Here is a 16,795-nt window from a genome sequence, read left to right as displayed (position 1 = left end):
ATTGGTTGTCCTATTTTTTTTTTTTAAAGTCTGGCAACTTTGGGTATACCAAAGATTAATAAATAGCCCAGATGCCATTCTGGTCATTCTGATTACATGTGCGATTTTCTTACCTAAAGCAAGGTAAGAACAAATAGAATATGGTGTCTGAAACATGTTTAGATCCTTGGAAAAAGTATTTAATATGTAAATCTGTGGAAATAGACCACTCATCCTTTGAAAAGTGGTTAGACATCATTAGAGAAGGATTTGATTAATCCATTGATTAAGTATTATTAAATGTTTTTTATTTGTAAGATATTATTTTCTGGGTACATAAATATATATATATATATATATATATATATATATATATATATATATATATATAGTGTGTGTGTGTAGTGTGTGTATGTCTTCTGACTCTCACAGAGTTTACATTCTAATGAGAAAGTTTAACAATGCCCACAAAATAATACAGGTCAGTAATTCTAAATACCAGAGGGGTAAATCTGCCACAACACCTATGCAGTTTGGAAGACCGAGCTCACTGCTCATATTTGAGAGATTGGCTTCTGTAATATAACTTTTGCACTATGAGCTTTTATCCATAACCCTGGTTTACTTTGCCATACTCACAGATTCTTCTTAGCTGAATTTTAAAGAATACTGTTACGTAACAGAAGCAACCTAATGCTATCGGGCTCCTACTAAACCAGGCTCAGTCCTCCAGAGGAGTGATTCTCAACTTCAGCAGGCATCAGAGCTTGCTACAATGCAGATTGCTGGGCTCCATCAGAACTTCTGATTGGAGAGGGGTGCGGGGTAAGGGGTAGTTGGAAGAGGCTCTGGTGCTGCTGGGATGGAGATCACACTGATGGAGGGTGATTTTGGAATTCTCCTGTTGTTTGCCTTCCATAACCACACTGACAACCAGGCTTGTCCTTCTAATATTCTTGTTTTTCCCTTTCACCTGTATTCCTTTATTTTGACCTTTTGTTTGTTTGTTTGTTTGTTCTTGATGAGAGAGACATATGGAAGAGCCCTACTTTGTTTCACAACAGGATGGTTTGTACTTCATTTTTTTCAAATACTCTTGCTTTTAAACATGTCTTAAACTCCTGGTACCCTTTTTTTCTCAACTCTTAGGAAGGTGCAGTAAAGGAACATGAAAACTTCTAAAAGGAATGTCCTACTATGTTTTGTTTGGTAGTAGATAAAGAGTGTTAGGGTAAGGGTATTTCTTTCACTTTTATAAAAATTTTAAGGAATGAAAAATAGTTCTCATTATGAAGGAATTTCAAGAGAAACCCAAGGAATATCATATTGCTTCAGGATTTGAATCTCAGAGGAAGGAAACGTATTCAACATGCATTACTCAGAAATGAGAGAACAGAGAAACTCAATGTCTCCTAGGTGAGGGGGGCTAAAATAATAATGATAATGAATTTTCAAAATGTAGTTATGCTTTGCCTTTTATGAAAAACTCTCACATGTATCAAAACTTCACTGCTACTCAAAAGGTGGAAATTTATTTTCATTTTGAACTCACAGAAACTGATGGTTTTAGAATCAAGTGACTTGGTTAAGATCACGCTGCTATTTAGAGGACCCAAATTCTCTAATTACAGTAGAGTCATCTTTCACCCATGTATCTGCCCTAAGTTTTACTGTTACAGTCATTTTGTAATATGCTTTCCTAATTAGTGCTTTGTCAAGCTTAGATCAAAATCAAAATGATGAACTATTTATTGGTCTCCTATACTTCCTTTCATGAACATGTGGATGATTTACAGCGATCTTCACAGAATTTCATCAGAATCCATATCTCACAGTGATTCTCTGCAGTTTTTGAAAGTATCACCTACCTTAAACTTTGAAGTTAATAAAATGCAAAGTCAGTTACTACGAAGGTTTATTTGTTTGCATAGTAGTTATGATGGAGAAAACTCAAATTTATTTCCTTTCAGCTCTGCCAAACTACTCTTGCTTGGTAGGATTCTTTTTGGTTAGTCTATAGGTAAGAACATCAAGAAAATCTCTGCTCTTCCAAGAACCTCCAGTACTGTCTAGAATCTTCTTATACCAACATTTGGACTTTTTGCTCTGAGTGTTTATCCCTTACAGGGGCTTCCCTGGGCTCCTGTAAGGCTGGGAGGCTCCCCGCCCCTTTGTTTTATGTTTTCCCAAGAAATGGAAAAGATCTTCAGAAGTGTGGGCCATAGCAAATCAAAGTCCTGACTGAATTACCTCCACATGCTCAGGTGGTCTTTCCTTTTGAATAGAAGGACCTAGGCCAATTGTTCTTAAACCTTGTTAGTTTAGAGACTTTTCTAGAAAAAAGTTTTGAAATATGGGAGGCCATTCCAATTTGCCACTGCCAAATAATTGCCACTGTAGCATAAAAGAGAACAGAGTTCTTTTAAAATTGAGGTACCCCAATTGATTTATGTATGTGATTAGTTATTTCCAGATGTGGCCATACTATGCACACTAATGCAAACACCTTTAGAAATTACAGAGGATCTCAGTAACTTATACCATTCTGAAGATCACACTTTGAGCATAACTCAGATTTATAAAATAACTTTACCTATAACATTTGCACCTATGAAATCTAAGTATACAAATCCATTGCTGGTTTTCTTATGGGCAAACCTAGTTATTTGGGTTTACCATAGAATCCTTTGGTGACTTTATTGTAGAAATATATTTACATATCAAAAAGATAGTTTTTGACAGTACACTGAAGATTTTATGTTGCAAATTTAAAGCTTTATTCTACTATGTCATCTAATAGAATGTGTGAATTTTATATCCAATAGATCTAGTAGAAGAGATGCATCGAAGGGGAGAGTAGATAGGTTTATTGTGCTAAGACCAGAAAAGTCAACTTTGGTTAAGGAGCTACATCAATAAATAGTTTCTCTTTTCCTGTTAATCCTTTATTTGACTGGCTTATAAGATGGTTGTTTAGAGACAAAGGTTTTAAGCTATTTGAGAGTATTTTGCCTTATGTTGCTACATAAATAAAAGCATTGCTACTTCATTAATTTCTCTTGATTGATCTCAGGTTTTTATTGCATTCATATTTACCCTGAGTAAACATAGTTACTTACCACTACCTAATTTTCTTCCTGAATTCAGTAGTGAGCCACTATGTCTATTTGGAGGTGTGAAAATAGAAATCTTTAAGTATAACTGATTTGCATTTGGATGCATACATTGATTTACATAATGTCCTGACTTAAGCTGAACTGCAAAGAAGGCAAAGTTCACCTTCAAAGTTTCATAGTAATTTGCTCTTTCAGTTGTTTACTTCCACACTGCTATCTTATCTCTATGTCTATTGTTTCCTTTCTCTTTCTGTCCTCAATTTAAGTATATGTTTTATGCCTTATCTCTCAATTACTACTAGCCTGACCTGAGAAATAAGGCTATTCTGAGAAACTAAATTTTTTCCATGTATTGGAATTAAAGCTTGTAATTTTTCCTCTGGCAAATTATTTGTCATTTAATATAAGGGCTATTCTGGAACCAGAAGTTATCAGAAGAATGACTCTCATTATAATTTCAAGTATGATGATGTTCATTGCAGAAGGTGTTTTTAGGTATAAGAGAATCTACGTAAAATCTTAATCATCCAGGTGGTCACTTCTATGGAGGCACATCCATGGAGTTCCCACTTCTATATCTGTCCCATTGTGGAGGTAGGAAGAAGTACCAGTAGAGATGTCAGGAGAGCTTTGCTCTGGAGTCATAGGATCCAGAGAAACACCTATCTTGCTCATCTTGATGACTGAATTCCCTCTACAACATCCCTGTGAAATGATCATCCATTCTGTCCTTAAATACATCTCACTACAGGAACCAGTTCCTTTGGAGGCAGTCTAACCCAGCTTAGGATAACTATATTTCTTTTTTTAGTAAGTTGAAAGAATCCCTAGAATGTTCAATCACAGGCCCAGGTCTATTTTTTTAGAGCCAGAGAGAAAATAACTTAGTGTTTGCCTCCTCTCGGCCATCTTAATAATGCTAATAATAACTACCAGTTATACAGTACATATTATGTGCTAAGAGCTTTTCTAAGAATTTTATATATATTAATTAACATACTCCTCAAAAAGAAGCTATAATGAAGGTGTACTGCTATTATTTTCATTTTATAGACAAGGAAACTGAAGAACAGAAAAGTGAGTTTCCCAAGGTTGTCACCTTTTGGTGGTTGCTAAGCCTGAATCCAAATCCAAATGTTCTGGCCCCAGAGCTCAAGTTCTTAATTACTGCATTATGCTGCCTCTGAAACTTAAGTACTTGACTATGGTCTATATGATGCCCTAATTCTTCTCTTCTGCAGGCTGAACATCCCTTTGACATCTCTATTCTACACAGGGTTTCTGTGAGTTTGTCTTTCAGTGGTAGGGTACTATTTCTACGAGTGGGAACAGCTGGAGTTTCCGGAATGGGCTTGTGGTGGGGTTTCTTTAAAATCTGAAAGATGACTTCAAACCTTCCCTTCCACCTCCTGTCCTGTACTTCCCTTCTCACAGCTCCCTCAGCCCCAGTTGCCAGGCCTCCAGGTAACCCGCACTCACCTGTGTGTACGAACATGTGCTTGACGTAATTCTGTTTGGCGGTGAAAGTCTTGTTGCAGAGAGTGCACTCATAAGGCTTTTTTTCGCCTTGCCCACTGGCTGTGCTGTGGCCTGCAGATGAGGCCAGGGGCTGTGGCGCTGGCAGCTGTGCAGTAAAGGTTGACAGGCCGGGCTGGGACACTGTCACAAACTGGGTCTGCTGGCCTGCCAGGGGTTGTGGCAGGCTGAAGAGGAAAGGCTTAGGGCCACTGCCCGCGGGCTGGGTAGTGAAGAGGGCCGGCAGATAGGTGTTGCCCGCTGTGCCAATGACCTGTGTGTTGCTGGTCAAGGTCAGAGGCATCCTCAGGTTGCTGGTGAGGGTTTCTGTCTGGCGTAAGTAGAGCTGGGTACTTGGCAATGGCTGCCCGATGGACGTGTTGACTGAAGGCTGTTGCAGGACACTCTTGTCTGAGCTGTTGCTGACTGTGATGACCCTGTTGTCCATCTCCACCTCATTGTTTCTTTCTGGAGAGGAGGCACCTGTTTCTAGCTGGTTTGGCTGAGGGCCAGAGTCGGCAGGGGTTTCCGTGGCCTGCTCGGGTTGGGTGGGCTCTGCCTGGCCATCTCGGGCCGCCCCCGGCCCAAACTGCTGTTCCACCGAGTCGGGTTCTGTGCCTATGGAGGAGCTAACACCGGAGTCGAAGCTTTCCCCTTTGGGTTCACTCTCGGTGCCCTCAGCCTGGTCCGTGTCTTCTGTGCACTCTTCGGATTCATTGCGCTCCAGGATCTGCACCCTTTGCTGCCCATAGTAGTCATAATCATCCTCCATCTCCTGCTTGATGTGGATGTTGCCCACCAATGTCTGGATGCGCACAGGCCGGGGTTGCTTGCGGCAGTGCGTGGTCTCGGGGGTGGTGGACAGGTAGCGCTCCATCTGCTGCGAGCGCTCGTGGATGCGTGTGATCCAGCTGGGGTCTTCCATGTGGTGGTCGCGGGGCAGGCCGAGCGCAGTCTCATGGTGGCTGACCACCGCACCGCTGTAGAAGGAGCGCTCGCCGCTGCCATTTTGCATGGAGCAGGCATAGAGTGCGGAGTAGATTCTATCCACACTGTGTTGTGGGTGGCTCTGCAGGTAGCCCGATTCCGTGTCACTACTCTGGCCCGACGTGCCTGACTCAGGGGTGCCCCGTGGCGTGTCCTGGCCCGAGTCCTGGATGCCTGGGAACACATCGCCCACGTTCTGTGACACGATGCGTGTGCACTCATCTATGACTGTTTTGATCTGCAGGATGCTGGCAGCTGTGAGGATCTGCAGAGCTTCCGACTGCGAGACTCGCAGCACGCCGCTGTACATGAAGTCAATGAGCTTTTGCACTGACTGCACTGACACCACCGAAGGGATCTCGATGTCGCTGTAGCCCAGTAGCAGCTTGTCCTGGAAGAAGGGGCTGCCGGCTGCCAGCACGCAGCGGTGTGCGCGCAGCATGCTCCCGTGGATGCGCACCGTCACGTCACAGAAGTGGCCACGGTTGCGCTGCTCGTTGAGGGTCTCGAGCACGGAATTGCTGAAGTTGTGAAGGTTGATGCTGTGAATGCGCTCGGTCATCCCCTTGCAACTGATGTCACCTGCAGTACAGCAAGGCAGACACAAAACAGGGCACGGATCAGATCTAATTGCATTTCTAAAACCTAGGTCTCAGGTGAGCAATGCTAGAAGCACCCTTCCTGCGGAAACAGGCAGAGATGTTTGGACTGTACATACAAGCCTAAAGGAACAAGCCTGGAGTTCTTTCCCACTGCCTGCCTTAGTGCCCTAGATATTGGGTATTGAATCCATATTGGTCCCCCACAGCTTCAACTGAGGTTGTCAGTTTAATAATGGGATGCATCTTTCCACTGCTATGACTTCAACAAGAAAGAATGGAGGGGCTTGAGGGGAACTTGTTCTCAGGGAACATTCTATTTTCATTTTAGACAGGTCTAAGTCGAGGTCCTTCAGGAAAGTTTGTGTTTCTGCCAATTTTTATTCCTAGACAGCACCAGTATTCACAGTAAAGAAATAAATCCCTTCCTATTAGTTTATATGTCATGTACCATAGCCCACACCATATATGTGAAAATTCAACCCAGACTACAATGTCTACTGACCAGCTGCCACCACGTTTTCCATATAATGGATGATTACAGGAAGCAATCTGTTAGCTAAAGGGGCTTTCTTATCATCTCTGATAACCTGTTTGAGTACGTTTTAAGATGGTTATGTGTAATATGGGTGATTTTCTGAGACTTAATGAGGACAGAGTGTTAAAAAGGTCAAAGTTGGGTATGCTGACCAAGAAGACTGGAGTAAACTGGGTGATCACATTTACACTGGGCAGTTTTAGAGCGAAAGGCAGCACTGGAGTAACTAGGCCAGGAGAGCACGAGTGAACCGGGGGTGGGATGCACATTTGCCCTAGGTAACAGGGTGCTCTATGCACGCACTCCAGGGAACTTCCTCAGAGGAAGACAATAGTCAACAACATGGAGACCATGGTAAGCCTGATCCATTGCCACCTCCGTATTTTCAGGCTGTGTAAAGGAGGAATAATTATGACAACATCTAGATCGACCTTAGTGGCTAAAGCACGAAGACTTAGGGCTTTCCTATTCCTCTACTTCACCTCTCAGATGACTCTCAAGAATCCCTCTCTCCAACTCCTTCTTCGGAGTCCTCGTTCTTGGAACAATGCAAGAAAAACACTATCTCACCTTGACACTAAAATATTGAGTTTTCTACATAAAATTTTACTATCACTAATGTCTCTCTTTTATTTAAAATAGTAAGCAGTAAAATCACCACCTCTGAGTAAAACGGACTTATTGAAACCTTGTTGTTGTTGTTGTTGTTTTTGGTAGTACCAGGGGTGCTCTATTACTGAGCTCTATCCCCATCCCTTTTTATTTTAATGTATTTTAACAATGGGTCTTGCTAAATTGCTAAGGATAGTCTTGAACTTGCCTCAGCCTCCTGAGTATCTGGAATTACAGGCTAAAACAGATTTATCTAAACTGGTGAGAACATTCTTTAAATCGTAGCATAACACTAGAGATGTTGAGATGTCGTATATGACTGAGTTGTCTTCTTTCAGGTAATTCTGGGAAGTAGCGTCATCACAATTATTTTAACAATGAATAGCCATGTAATATTTTAGTGTGCAAAACTGTCTGACATGTAACATCTCATTTACTTTTTATATGTTTTTAGGACAGGTCTTATTATTCCTATTAGCTGTAAGAGGAAGTTGGGCTCTCAAAATGTCTAAGTGATTCGCCCATAGTTTTACATAACTAGTAAGTGGGAGGGTTGGATTAGAGTTCATTCCTCTTGATGCTCCTTTCACTGCATACACTGGATTCTGAGGAATGAAACTTAAATCACCCAAAGATCTAGGGCCATCCTTATCTTAGTAGAAAAAAAATAAAATAAAGACATTGAATGTTATGGATATTGCTTTAGAGATAAGAAATGGTCAACATCAAAAGCTGTCCTATCACACAGATTCATACACACACACACACACACACACACACACACACACACATATACACACACACACAGTATCTCATGAGAAAAATTCAAACTGCTTGTTTGACTAAATTGGATTGCAAGTCTAGTCAATCTCAACAATCAAGTTATCTGCTAAATATTCTGAAGTTATGATTACTGCAGTAATGTTGTCACCAACTTCATTAAAAACTACAGAAATGTAAACTTGTACACATACACATGCTGATCTGATAAGCCTAGTTGGATTTTTGCAGACATAATTCTTAAACATCTTCCTAAGTATTCTGGCCCCACACTGCAATGAGCAGCCATGAAAGGCTGAATCGCTTTTTGCTGATATGGGTACAGATGTGATGGAGGAACTCTGCTTCTCCATTCAAGCACGCCTCATTTCTCCAGCACACAATGCAGAGGCAACTCCTTTCCCAGGCTTTCTTTCATTTTTAACACTAATACAGTGGGAAAAAGTTTCTGCCCCAGCAAGGCAAAGTCCAGGCTTTTGTGAACATGTCCTTTTCATCCAATGGGCATTAATGTATAGATTCCAACGGAATAAATCTGAAATACTCTACTGTAGAAGATTTGTCCCCATTGAAAACAAATCATGATTAGATGGTTATTCAAGGACTGTATAGGAAGGAATGGTGTGAAAATGCTAACTCTATTCTTTCCTAGATTGGCACTGAATAGGCATTTGGGCTATTCAAAACACACACACACACACACACCCAAAACAACCACTCTCCTCCCCCAAAACCCAAACCCTGTCAACTCTATAAAGCCACGGGCACACAACTTTACATAGATTTTGTGTATCTGAAGATGCCTCCCCACCTTAAAGAAAAAATTTAAAACCTACCATGGAATAAACATGGAACCGATGCAAAGTGATAAAAAAGAAATTGTTCCCTGCGTTTTAAAATAATAACCTACTCCTTTCAGCAGAGTAAAAACATGAAGTCAGCCTGTATGGCATTCACTAGAAACACAAGGAATTGCACTGAATGTGGTGATGTATTCTAAGTGACTGTGTTCTAAGAGGGAGCACAATGTATGGGCTGACACGGGGGGTTAGTCCTGGTGAAGGTGGGAGAGGGCCTGGCTCTCTGTTTTTGTAGGAATTCAGCTCCTGCCTGTCCCTTAAACTGCAGGGGTCCATGGATAGGACTTAGCATGAGAATAAAAAGCTGCCTGTGCTTAAGAGAAAATGAACAAGAAAGGAAACAGCAGGCAATACAATCTCTTTTAATTAGGTGTGAAATCTAGTCCTTTTTCAGTCAGGAGAGCAAAAGGATATATAAAATGAGACTAGTGCAAGAATAAGGTGCTGCAGAGGGGGATGGGAACTGGAGTCTCTGTGACTTGGGAAGAAACTCCAGCTCTCAAATTAAAACCAATAGGAATTTCGGTCAAGTTAACAGGTCTAAGTCAAATGGCAGGGCCGAAAAACCCTTGAGCTTTCAATCTGGGGCACCAGGCTCAGATGAGGTAAATAGGGCAGAACAGAAAATAGGGCTAGGGTGGCCTCCACAACCCAGTCTCATACATCACACTCTTCTCAACATTGTATCTTGATCTGTAAAATGCTGAGGTTGATCTTTCCTATATCAGGGGATTAATGATGCTCTTAAGCTATCACACCTTGGTGCCACTTGAGAAGTTGTTCATACTAGGAACAAGTCCTTGGACTCTGGGAATGCAGATATGTATTTTGGTTACTCAGACTGCTTACTCCTCCAATTTCCTACAAGGAGCAAAACCCCAGTTATATCTAGTTCACCTAAATGCCAAGGGCCTTTCTGAGCCCTTGTACTATAGGAGATACAGAGGTTTTAGCTCACAGTTTCCCCATCTAGAGCAAATGGCTCTGTGCTTTCCTACCCTTTCTTTCTAGTTCACTGGTGTCTTCACATCTTTGGAGAGTGGTTGGGAGCACTGGGGAAATCAGCTGTGCAAGAGGAAGGCAGCAGACAGAGCAAAACCTTTCTCCTACCTGGCTCCTACCTGAGCCCTTACTCCTGTAGTGGAACTGCAGAAGGGTCATCAGCCTGTGGGAAGGGGAGTTGTAGGATTTCACTTATCCATTCTTGGGCAAAAAGGGGGATGCTTGGGCCCTCTCCTAATGAGGGTTCTCCTCTATCTTCCAGGGTGCCTAAACCCAGTGTGCAGTGACCACCAGGAATTTCAGCACATTTCTTAGCTATTGATAACAGATTTCTCCTCAGAAGACATAAATCAACTGTTCAATCTTTAGAAATTTGACTTTTAAACAATTTTGGGAATGTACTACTCATGAAAGTTGGGGACTACCTGAATGTGCTTTTGTAGTTATTGTTTGTTATCGGAGCTGGACAAAGATAATAAAATTATTAACTTTAAATTGTTTACAACAGCCTTCTACCTATGTTCTTATTATGTAGTTCAGTATGTCATTATTATTACTTAAATTTTCATTCACCTATGAAACATTTTTAGAGAATACTAAGTATTTAAGGGTATTTAATTTTATAGGTGGGGTTAGGGGAGCATTTATAGTCTTTATGAATGAACATGTTTGCACTTTCATAGAAATAAGGTTAGTAGTTTTCATTAGAAATCTCAGAGGTCTGCATTCCAGTCATGGTTTGAGATGCAAGTATCTCTCTTTAAGTTCTTCTTTACTGCTTTCAATAATCAGAGCTTTGAAACTCATGGCAGCCTTCATGATTCCATTTAATGCATCAGGTCTGATGAGTTGATAGTTCTTATTTGCTTGAATTGATATTATTTTATAAGATAAGGTAAATAATTCAAAGAAATTTGGTTTGAGTCCAGTTTTTATCAGAGTAGATTCCATCTGATAGTTAACATAAATCCACAGAAGAATTCGGGAACGTCTTTTAACTTTCTGACCATTAAAATTAGATATTGTGGTATGTAATTGGAAAGAAACCTAAGTACAAATTTAGTACTCACTTTTAAGCCAGCCAGCAAAATAAGGTTTGCTTGAGAGCTCTGCAGTGCTACTAACATGTAGTATTTCTTTTCCCTTACTTTCCTTGGCCTTCCTTTGCCTTCCCTCTCTCTTCTCTTCTTTTTCCTTTCTTTTCTTCCTTTTCTCTCATTTTCTTCTCTCTCTTTCCTCCCTCTCTCCATTCCTTTCTGCTGTAATACCTTTAAGTTTTACTAAGTGTCAAGTATGGAGAACATGAGGGCAAATTTTGAACTAGGAAAGCATTTGTCCTTTGACCCTCAGGCTCATTCCCAAATCTGGATTTAACCTCCATTCCTGACTAGGTTTTCTTCTCTTCACTCTTTATATTTTGTCTGAAAGCTGAGGATAGATTTACATTACCAGAGGAATTTTCAGGTCCAAAGGAAAAAATAATCCCAAGGAAGCCTTTTTCAGTTGGCCCTAGAGACTCATGCAGTTTCTCTCAGTTATCCCAGGTCTTTGGCTTGCCAATTTCAAGTTAAGTCTGCTGTAATGTCTAAGAAGGAAGAGGACATGCCTGGCCATATGTCTAAAACTGCAAATATAACTATCTTATGGATGAAATTGCTTTTAGGGTTGCTTGAATTTTTAACAGTTCATTAATGAAATGTTTACTGAGACTACTTCAGTGTAAATGAACCTAGAATAATATAGAAGAACTGATATCTAAAACAATGAAAGAAATTCATCCATAAGGACCTTTGATATTCAAAACGTATTAACCAGTCAACTTCTACCAGAACTCAGTGCTCAGGAAAAACTGCCTTCTGCTTTAATCTTTTTGGATGGTACAAATACCATAATTGATCATGCTTCTTTCTTGGCTCTGTTTATGAGGGAACACTGATTTCAAAATTACTCTACATTTTGGCAACTATGTAGGCTTCCTGATATTTTTTCTATATAAACATTTCCCCAGTTTTATTCGATGGTAATTCCTTATTTTACTTGAACTTTGATTTCTTTTTTGTCAGTTATATAAAATGTATTTTTTCCATTTTTATTACGAACTGAATATTCTTTTAAGTTAACCCACATCCCTTTAGTTTTGAGGTAAGGATATAATCAAACAATTAATTGACAAGTTATTGAACATCAACTTTATGAAACCAATTGTGCATGTAAGTTATAACTTCATTTTTAAGTATTGTCAAGCTACATGTGTATTAGGGTTATCTACAGAGAATCAATAGGATGTGTATGTAGGTACATGAGAGGGGACTTAATAAGGGAATTGGTTCATGCTATTACATTATAAGCCTTATGACAGGTCATCTGCAGGTTAGGGACCCTGGGATTCCAGTATCATAGGTCAAAGTCTGAAGGCCTCAGAGCCAGGGAAGCCTATAGTGTAGTTCTTAATTCAAGGCTGGAAGACTGAGTACACAAGAGGGGCTGTTGATGTTAAGTTTTGGGGTCCAAATGCCAGCGAGCCTGAAGTTCTGATGTTCAAGGCAGATGAACCTTTCTCAACTCCTAGCTGGAGATACCAATTTGCCTTCTGTATTTTTCCTCTGTGGGCCCTTTATGGGTTGGAATGAAGGAGAGTGTTCCCCACTTGTTCCATCACAGGCCATTTCTGGTGTTGCCATTTCTGGAAACACCCTCACAGACACATCTAAAATGATGCCTATATGAGTTTCTAGGTATTCCTTAATCCAGTCAAATTGGTATCCAAAATTAACTATCACAAATCCACCCACCCTGTGCCAACTTGGTACTTATACACATCTCCTTAATTTCCAAATAAAGTAAATAACAAGGTAATAGTTTTGCCTAACAAGATGCAACTATCCTGTTAACAACTAAAAATTCCCTAATCCCTTCCCTAGAAGAGGAGGTAAAAATTCATGAGTGATATTTACTCATCTTTTCATATTCCATGATTTAAACATTATGATGTATAATGAACAATAAAGAAAATATCTCATATGATAAAAGGAAAAAGAGAGGAATGAAAATAAAGATATTACTTAATATATATGTGCATATATATAAAATATATGTGTATGTGTATATATATATATATATATGATATAGGTATGTGTATATATGTATATATACCTGTACATATACACATATGTATATACCTATACACATGAGAATAACTATCTTTTTCTGTAATTGGCCATGTAGTTCTAAAAGATAATTATAGTATCTTCTACTTCCCATTTTATATTCCCTTTGCCTTAAACAAGTACCTCAGATGGCCATGGTTCTTTTGGTGGCTCCAAACTTCCTTCCTGAGAAACCTGGGCCATTTGTAATCTTCCTTGGATTGGGTTGTTGTACTTTCCCACTGACCTTAATCATGGGGCATGGTAATACTGAGATGTCCAAGAGATTGTCTCTTTTTCAGACATGTTTTTTTTTTTTTTTTCCACCTCCAGGATGGAGTAGTAGTTCAATTTCCCTTTGCTTGTCTGAATCAACCACCCCAGTCAACATCATAATTCCCCTCTTGGTCTGTTGATTCAGAGGCATGAGGAGATCAAAGTGGCCAGGTGGAAATCTTAACTTCTAATTCAATGGAATCATTGTTGTGTCTCCTGGTGAAAGCATTCTTTCTTTTGGAACTAAGACTTCTAGGCTAGCAGAGCAAAAAGCTGTTGGAATAGAAATAAAAATTTTATTAGTCTATCACTAGGGGTAATGGTGAATGATATCACGCTCTTTTCCATTTTGATTCCTGGATCCATGAATCTTGCCTTTTGTGGAAATAGCACCATATACAAGATGTTGATTTAGAGTACATATAGTATTCTGGAGAAACTTGTCCCAGTCCTGCAAGGTATTGTCGCCTAACTTTGAAAGGCCATTTTACCATTCTGTCAAGCCAGTTGATTTAGGATGATGGTGAAACTGGCAAGAAACACTGAATTCCATGAGCATGAGCCCATTACCATACTTCTTTTATTGTAAAATGAAGTTTTTGGTCAGAAGCAATGCTGTGTGGAATACCATGTTGGTGGCTAAGACATTCTGAGTCCAGAGATAGTAGTTTTGGCAAAAGCGTCATGTGCAGGGAAGGCAAATCTATATCCAGAGTATATATTCCAATAAGGGTAATATGATGCCCATTTCATGATGGAAGCAGACTAATGTAATCAACCTGCCATCAGGTTGCTAGTTGATGAACCTAGGGAATGATTCCACATCAGGGGCTCAGTGTTGGTCTCTGCTTGTGGCAAACTGGGCACTACACCTGTGGCCATAGCCAAATTGGTCTTGGAGAGTGGAAGTCCATGTTGCCAATCCCACATATAACCTCCATTCCTGCCACCATGGCCACTTTGTTCAGGAGCCCATTGACAACAACCGGGGTGGGCGGGGAAGGAGGTTGATTGTATCCTAATAGTAAGTCAGACTATCCAGCTGATTATTAAAGTCCCCTTCTCTGAGGTCACCCTTTGGTGGGAATTCACATGGGACACAAGTATCTTCACATCCTTTACACACTCAGATAGGTCTACTCATATACCTCCTTTCTAAATTTCCTTGTCATCATTTTCAATCATCTTTCAATCATTTTTCTCCCAAGTCCCTGACTATCCAACCATGCTACTGGCTACAGCTCATGCACTGGTATATAATCAAGCATCTAGTCATTTCTTCTTTTCACAATCAGGTTCATTGTCTGAAGTTCTGTCCAATGAGATTTTCCTTTAGGGATGTACCAAAAAAGGGAAGTAGTGCTACAGCTATCCACTTTCCAGTAGTGCCTGCATATTTTGCATAACCATCTCCATCTCTAAACTAGGCTCTTGTCTTTTCTTCCTCTATTAAATGATCACAGGGTACTCCCCATGAGGCCACATACAGGTTGGGAAAGAGAAGATGGTATAGCAGAAGTAGGAACTATGAGCATTTGGGTTCCTTGTTTACATAGCTTATAGTGCTGCTCACTAGGAAAAATCCAAATAAGGCTTATTAGGCATTGTGTGTCTTTCTTGGCTGTAGAAGGGGTGACTGCAATGACTTATCCTTTCTCTTAGAAGAGATATCTTGACATGTTCTATACCATAGGACCTTTAAGAATTTCACTGAGGTATAAGGTCCCAAATTTTAGATTTATATTGCACCCTCTCACACACAAATGTTTTGCCAGTAAGCCCGTAGTGGTTGCTATTTCATGCCCACTAGGTCCAATCAGTATGATGTCATTAATGCAATGGAACAGTGAGATATCTCATAGAAAAGAAATGTGATCAAGATCCTTGAGAAATAAATTATGACATGGGTCTGAAGAGTTGATATACCCCTGAGGTAGGACAGTAATGGTGTATTGCTGGCCTTGCCAGCTGAAAGCAAGCTGCTTTTCCAGATCAACAACTGCATACCCAGTACCAGAAGAGTATTAATTTGCTCAAGCAATGAAACCACATTCAGCAGCTGCATTTGGAGTTACCACCAAGATAAGTTTATGATAATCCACTGTTATTCTCCAGGATCTATCTATCTTCCACATAGGCCACACAGGAGAGTTGAATGAAGATGTGTAAATCACCATACTAGCATCTTTCAGGTCTTTGATGGTGTCACTAATCTCTACAATCCCTTCAGGGATGTGCTATTGTTTTTGATTTACTGTTTTCCTAGGCAAAGGCAGCTCTAATGACTTCCATTTGGCCTTTTCTACCATAACAGCCCTTACTCTGTAGGTAAGGGAACCAATGTAGGGATTCTGCCAGTCACTAAATATACCTAATCTAATTATACATTCTGGAACTAGGGAAGTGACCACAGGATGGATTTGGGAACTCACTTTAAGTTAGACATGAATTAAAACTCCAATAATCACCTGATTTCCATAAGCCTCTACCCTGAGTGGAGGGTTATAATAATGTTTTGAGTCTCTGGGAATCCATGTTAATTCAGAGCCAATGTCTAGTAGTTTCCAAAAGGTCTGCTTATTTCCCTTTCCCTGGTACACACTCACCCCTGTAAAAAGTCATGTGTTTCTTTGGGGAAGGATGGTAGATAGATTAAATTTTTGACATAAATTTTTCGACATAAATTTTTGATAGTGTATTGGTTCTTCTTCAAGGGGACCCAGCCTTCCCTTTATTCCAGAGCTCATATTTGGGAATCAATTGAGTGGTTGTGATTCTCTGTTTTTATGCTTTGAGTTAGACTTTTGTTCATTTCACCTGAAACTTTTCTGTTTGTATGGATCAAGTAGAATTTGGTAGACTTTCTATCCAACTCACTTCTGGAAGCACCATGATGTGTGGCCAATGTCATAGATTATGTGAGTCAGATTATTTTGATTGTGGCTTTTACCCTGCTTTCCATTATAGTAACTATACCTACCTTGCCCCTGGCAACAGAGTGACACCATTTGTCCCTGCCACTCCAGAATCCAATTATTCCCTTTGCAATGATTCTCACTATAATGTCTGACCTAAGAAGAGCAATCACAGAACTCTTCAGAGAGGCTGGGGCTTCACTCACAAATTTATTTTGGAAGGTATATCTTCAGATGCTCCCAGTGTGGAGGAGTAGGCTGGCTTCATGTGGCAAATCCATTTTAACATTCCAACTTTTGAATTCCTTCCTCTATGGTAAACTAAATAAGACTGAGCATCTCCAACTCATTCATATTGGCCATCTTTTGATCCATGTTTCAGCTAACAAACCGAAAAACTGTTAAAACCTTTCTTAACTCCTCAAGCTGCATTATTAAATGCTGCTTAGTGGGCCCATATCAATAAATTC

The 16,795-nt window shown here is 40.1% G+C and overlaps 1 protein-coding gene across 19 annotated transcripts in view; it reads right to left on the bottom strand.

The window, feature by feature from the left end:
* Zbtb20 (zinc finger and BTB domain containing 20) overlaps positions 1-16,795 on the bottom strand; it is a 793,136-nt gene that overhangs the window by 28,864 nt on the left and 747,477 nt on the right. For all 19 annotated transcript variants that reach the window (XM_047564557.1, XM_047564559.1, XM_047564560.1 and 16 more), the window contains one exon: positions 4,575-6,179. In XM_047564557.1, coding sequence (XP_047420513.1) covers positions 4,575-6,179 — 1,605 coding nt within the window. The remainder of the gene's footprint in view (positions 1-4,574; positions 6,180-16,795) is intronic.

The sequence above is a fragment of the Sciurus carolinensis genome, chromosome 9 (genome assembly GCF_902686445.1).
Source record: "Sciurus carolinensis chromosome 9, mSciCar1.2, whole genome shotgun sequence".
In the NCBI taxonomy this organism is placed as follows: Eukaryota; Metazoa; Chordata; class Mammalia; order Rodentia; family Sciuridae; genus Sciurus; species Sciurus carolinensis.
This window is presented reverse-complemented; position numbering and strand designations above follow the sequence as displayed.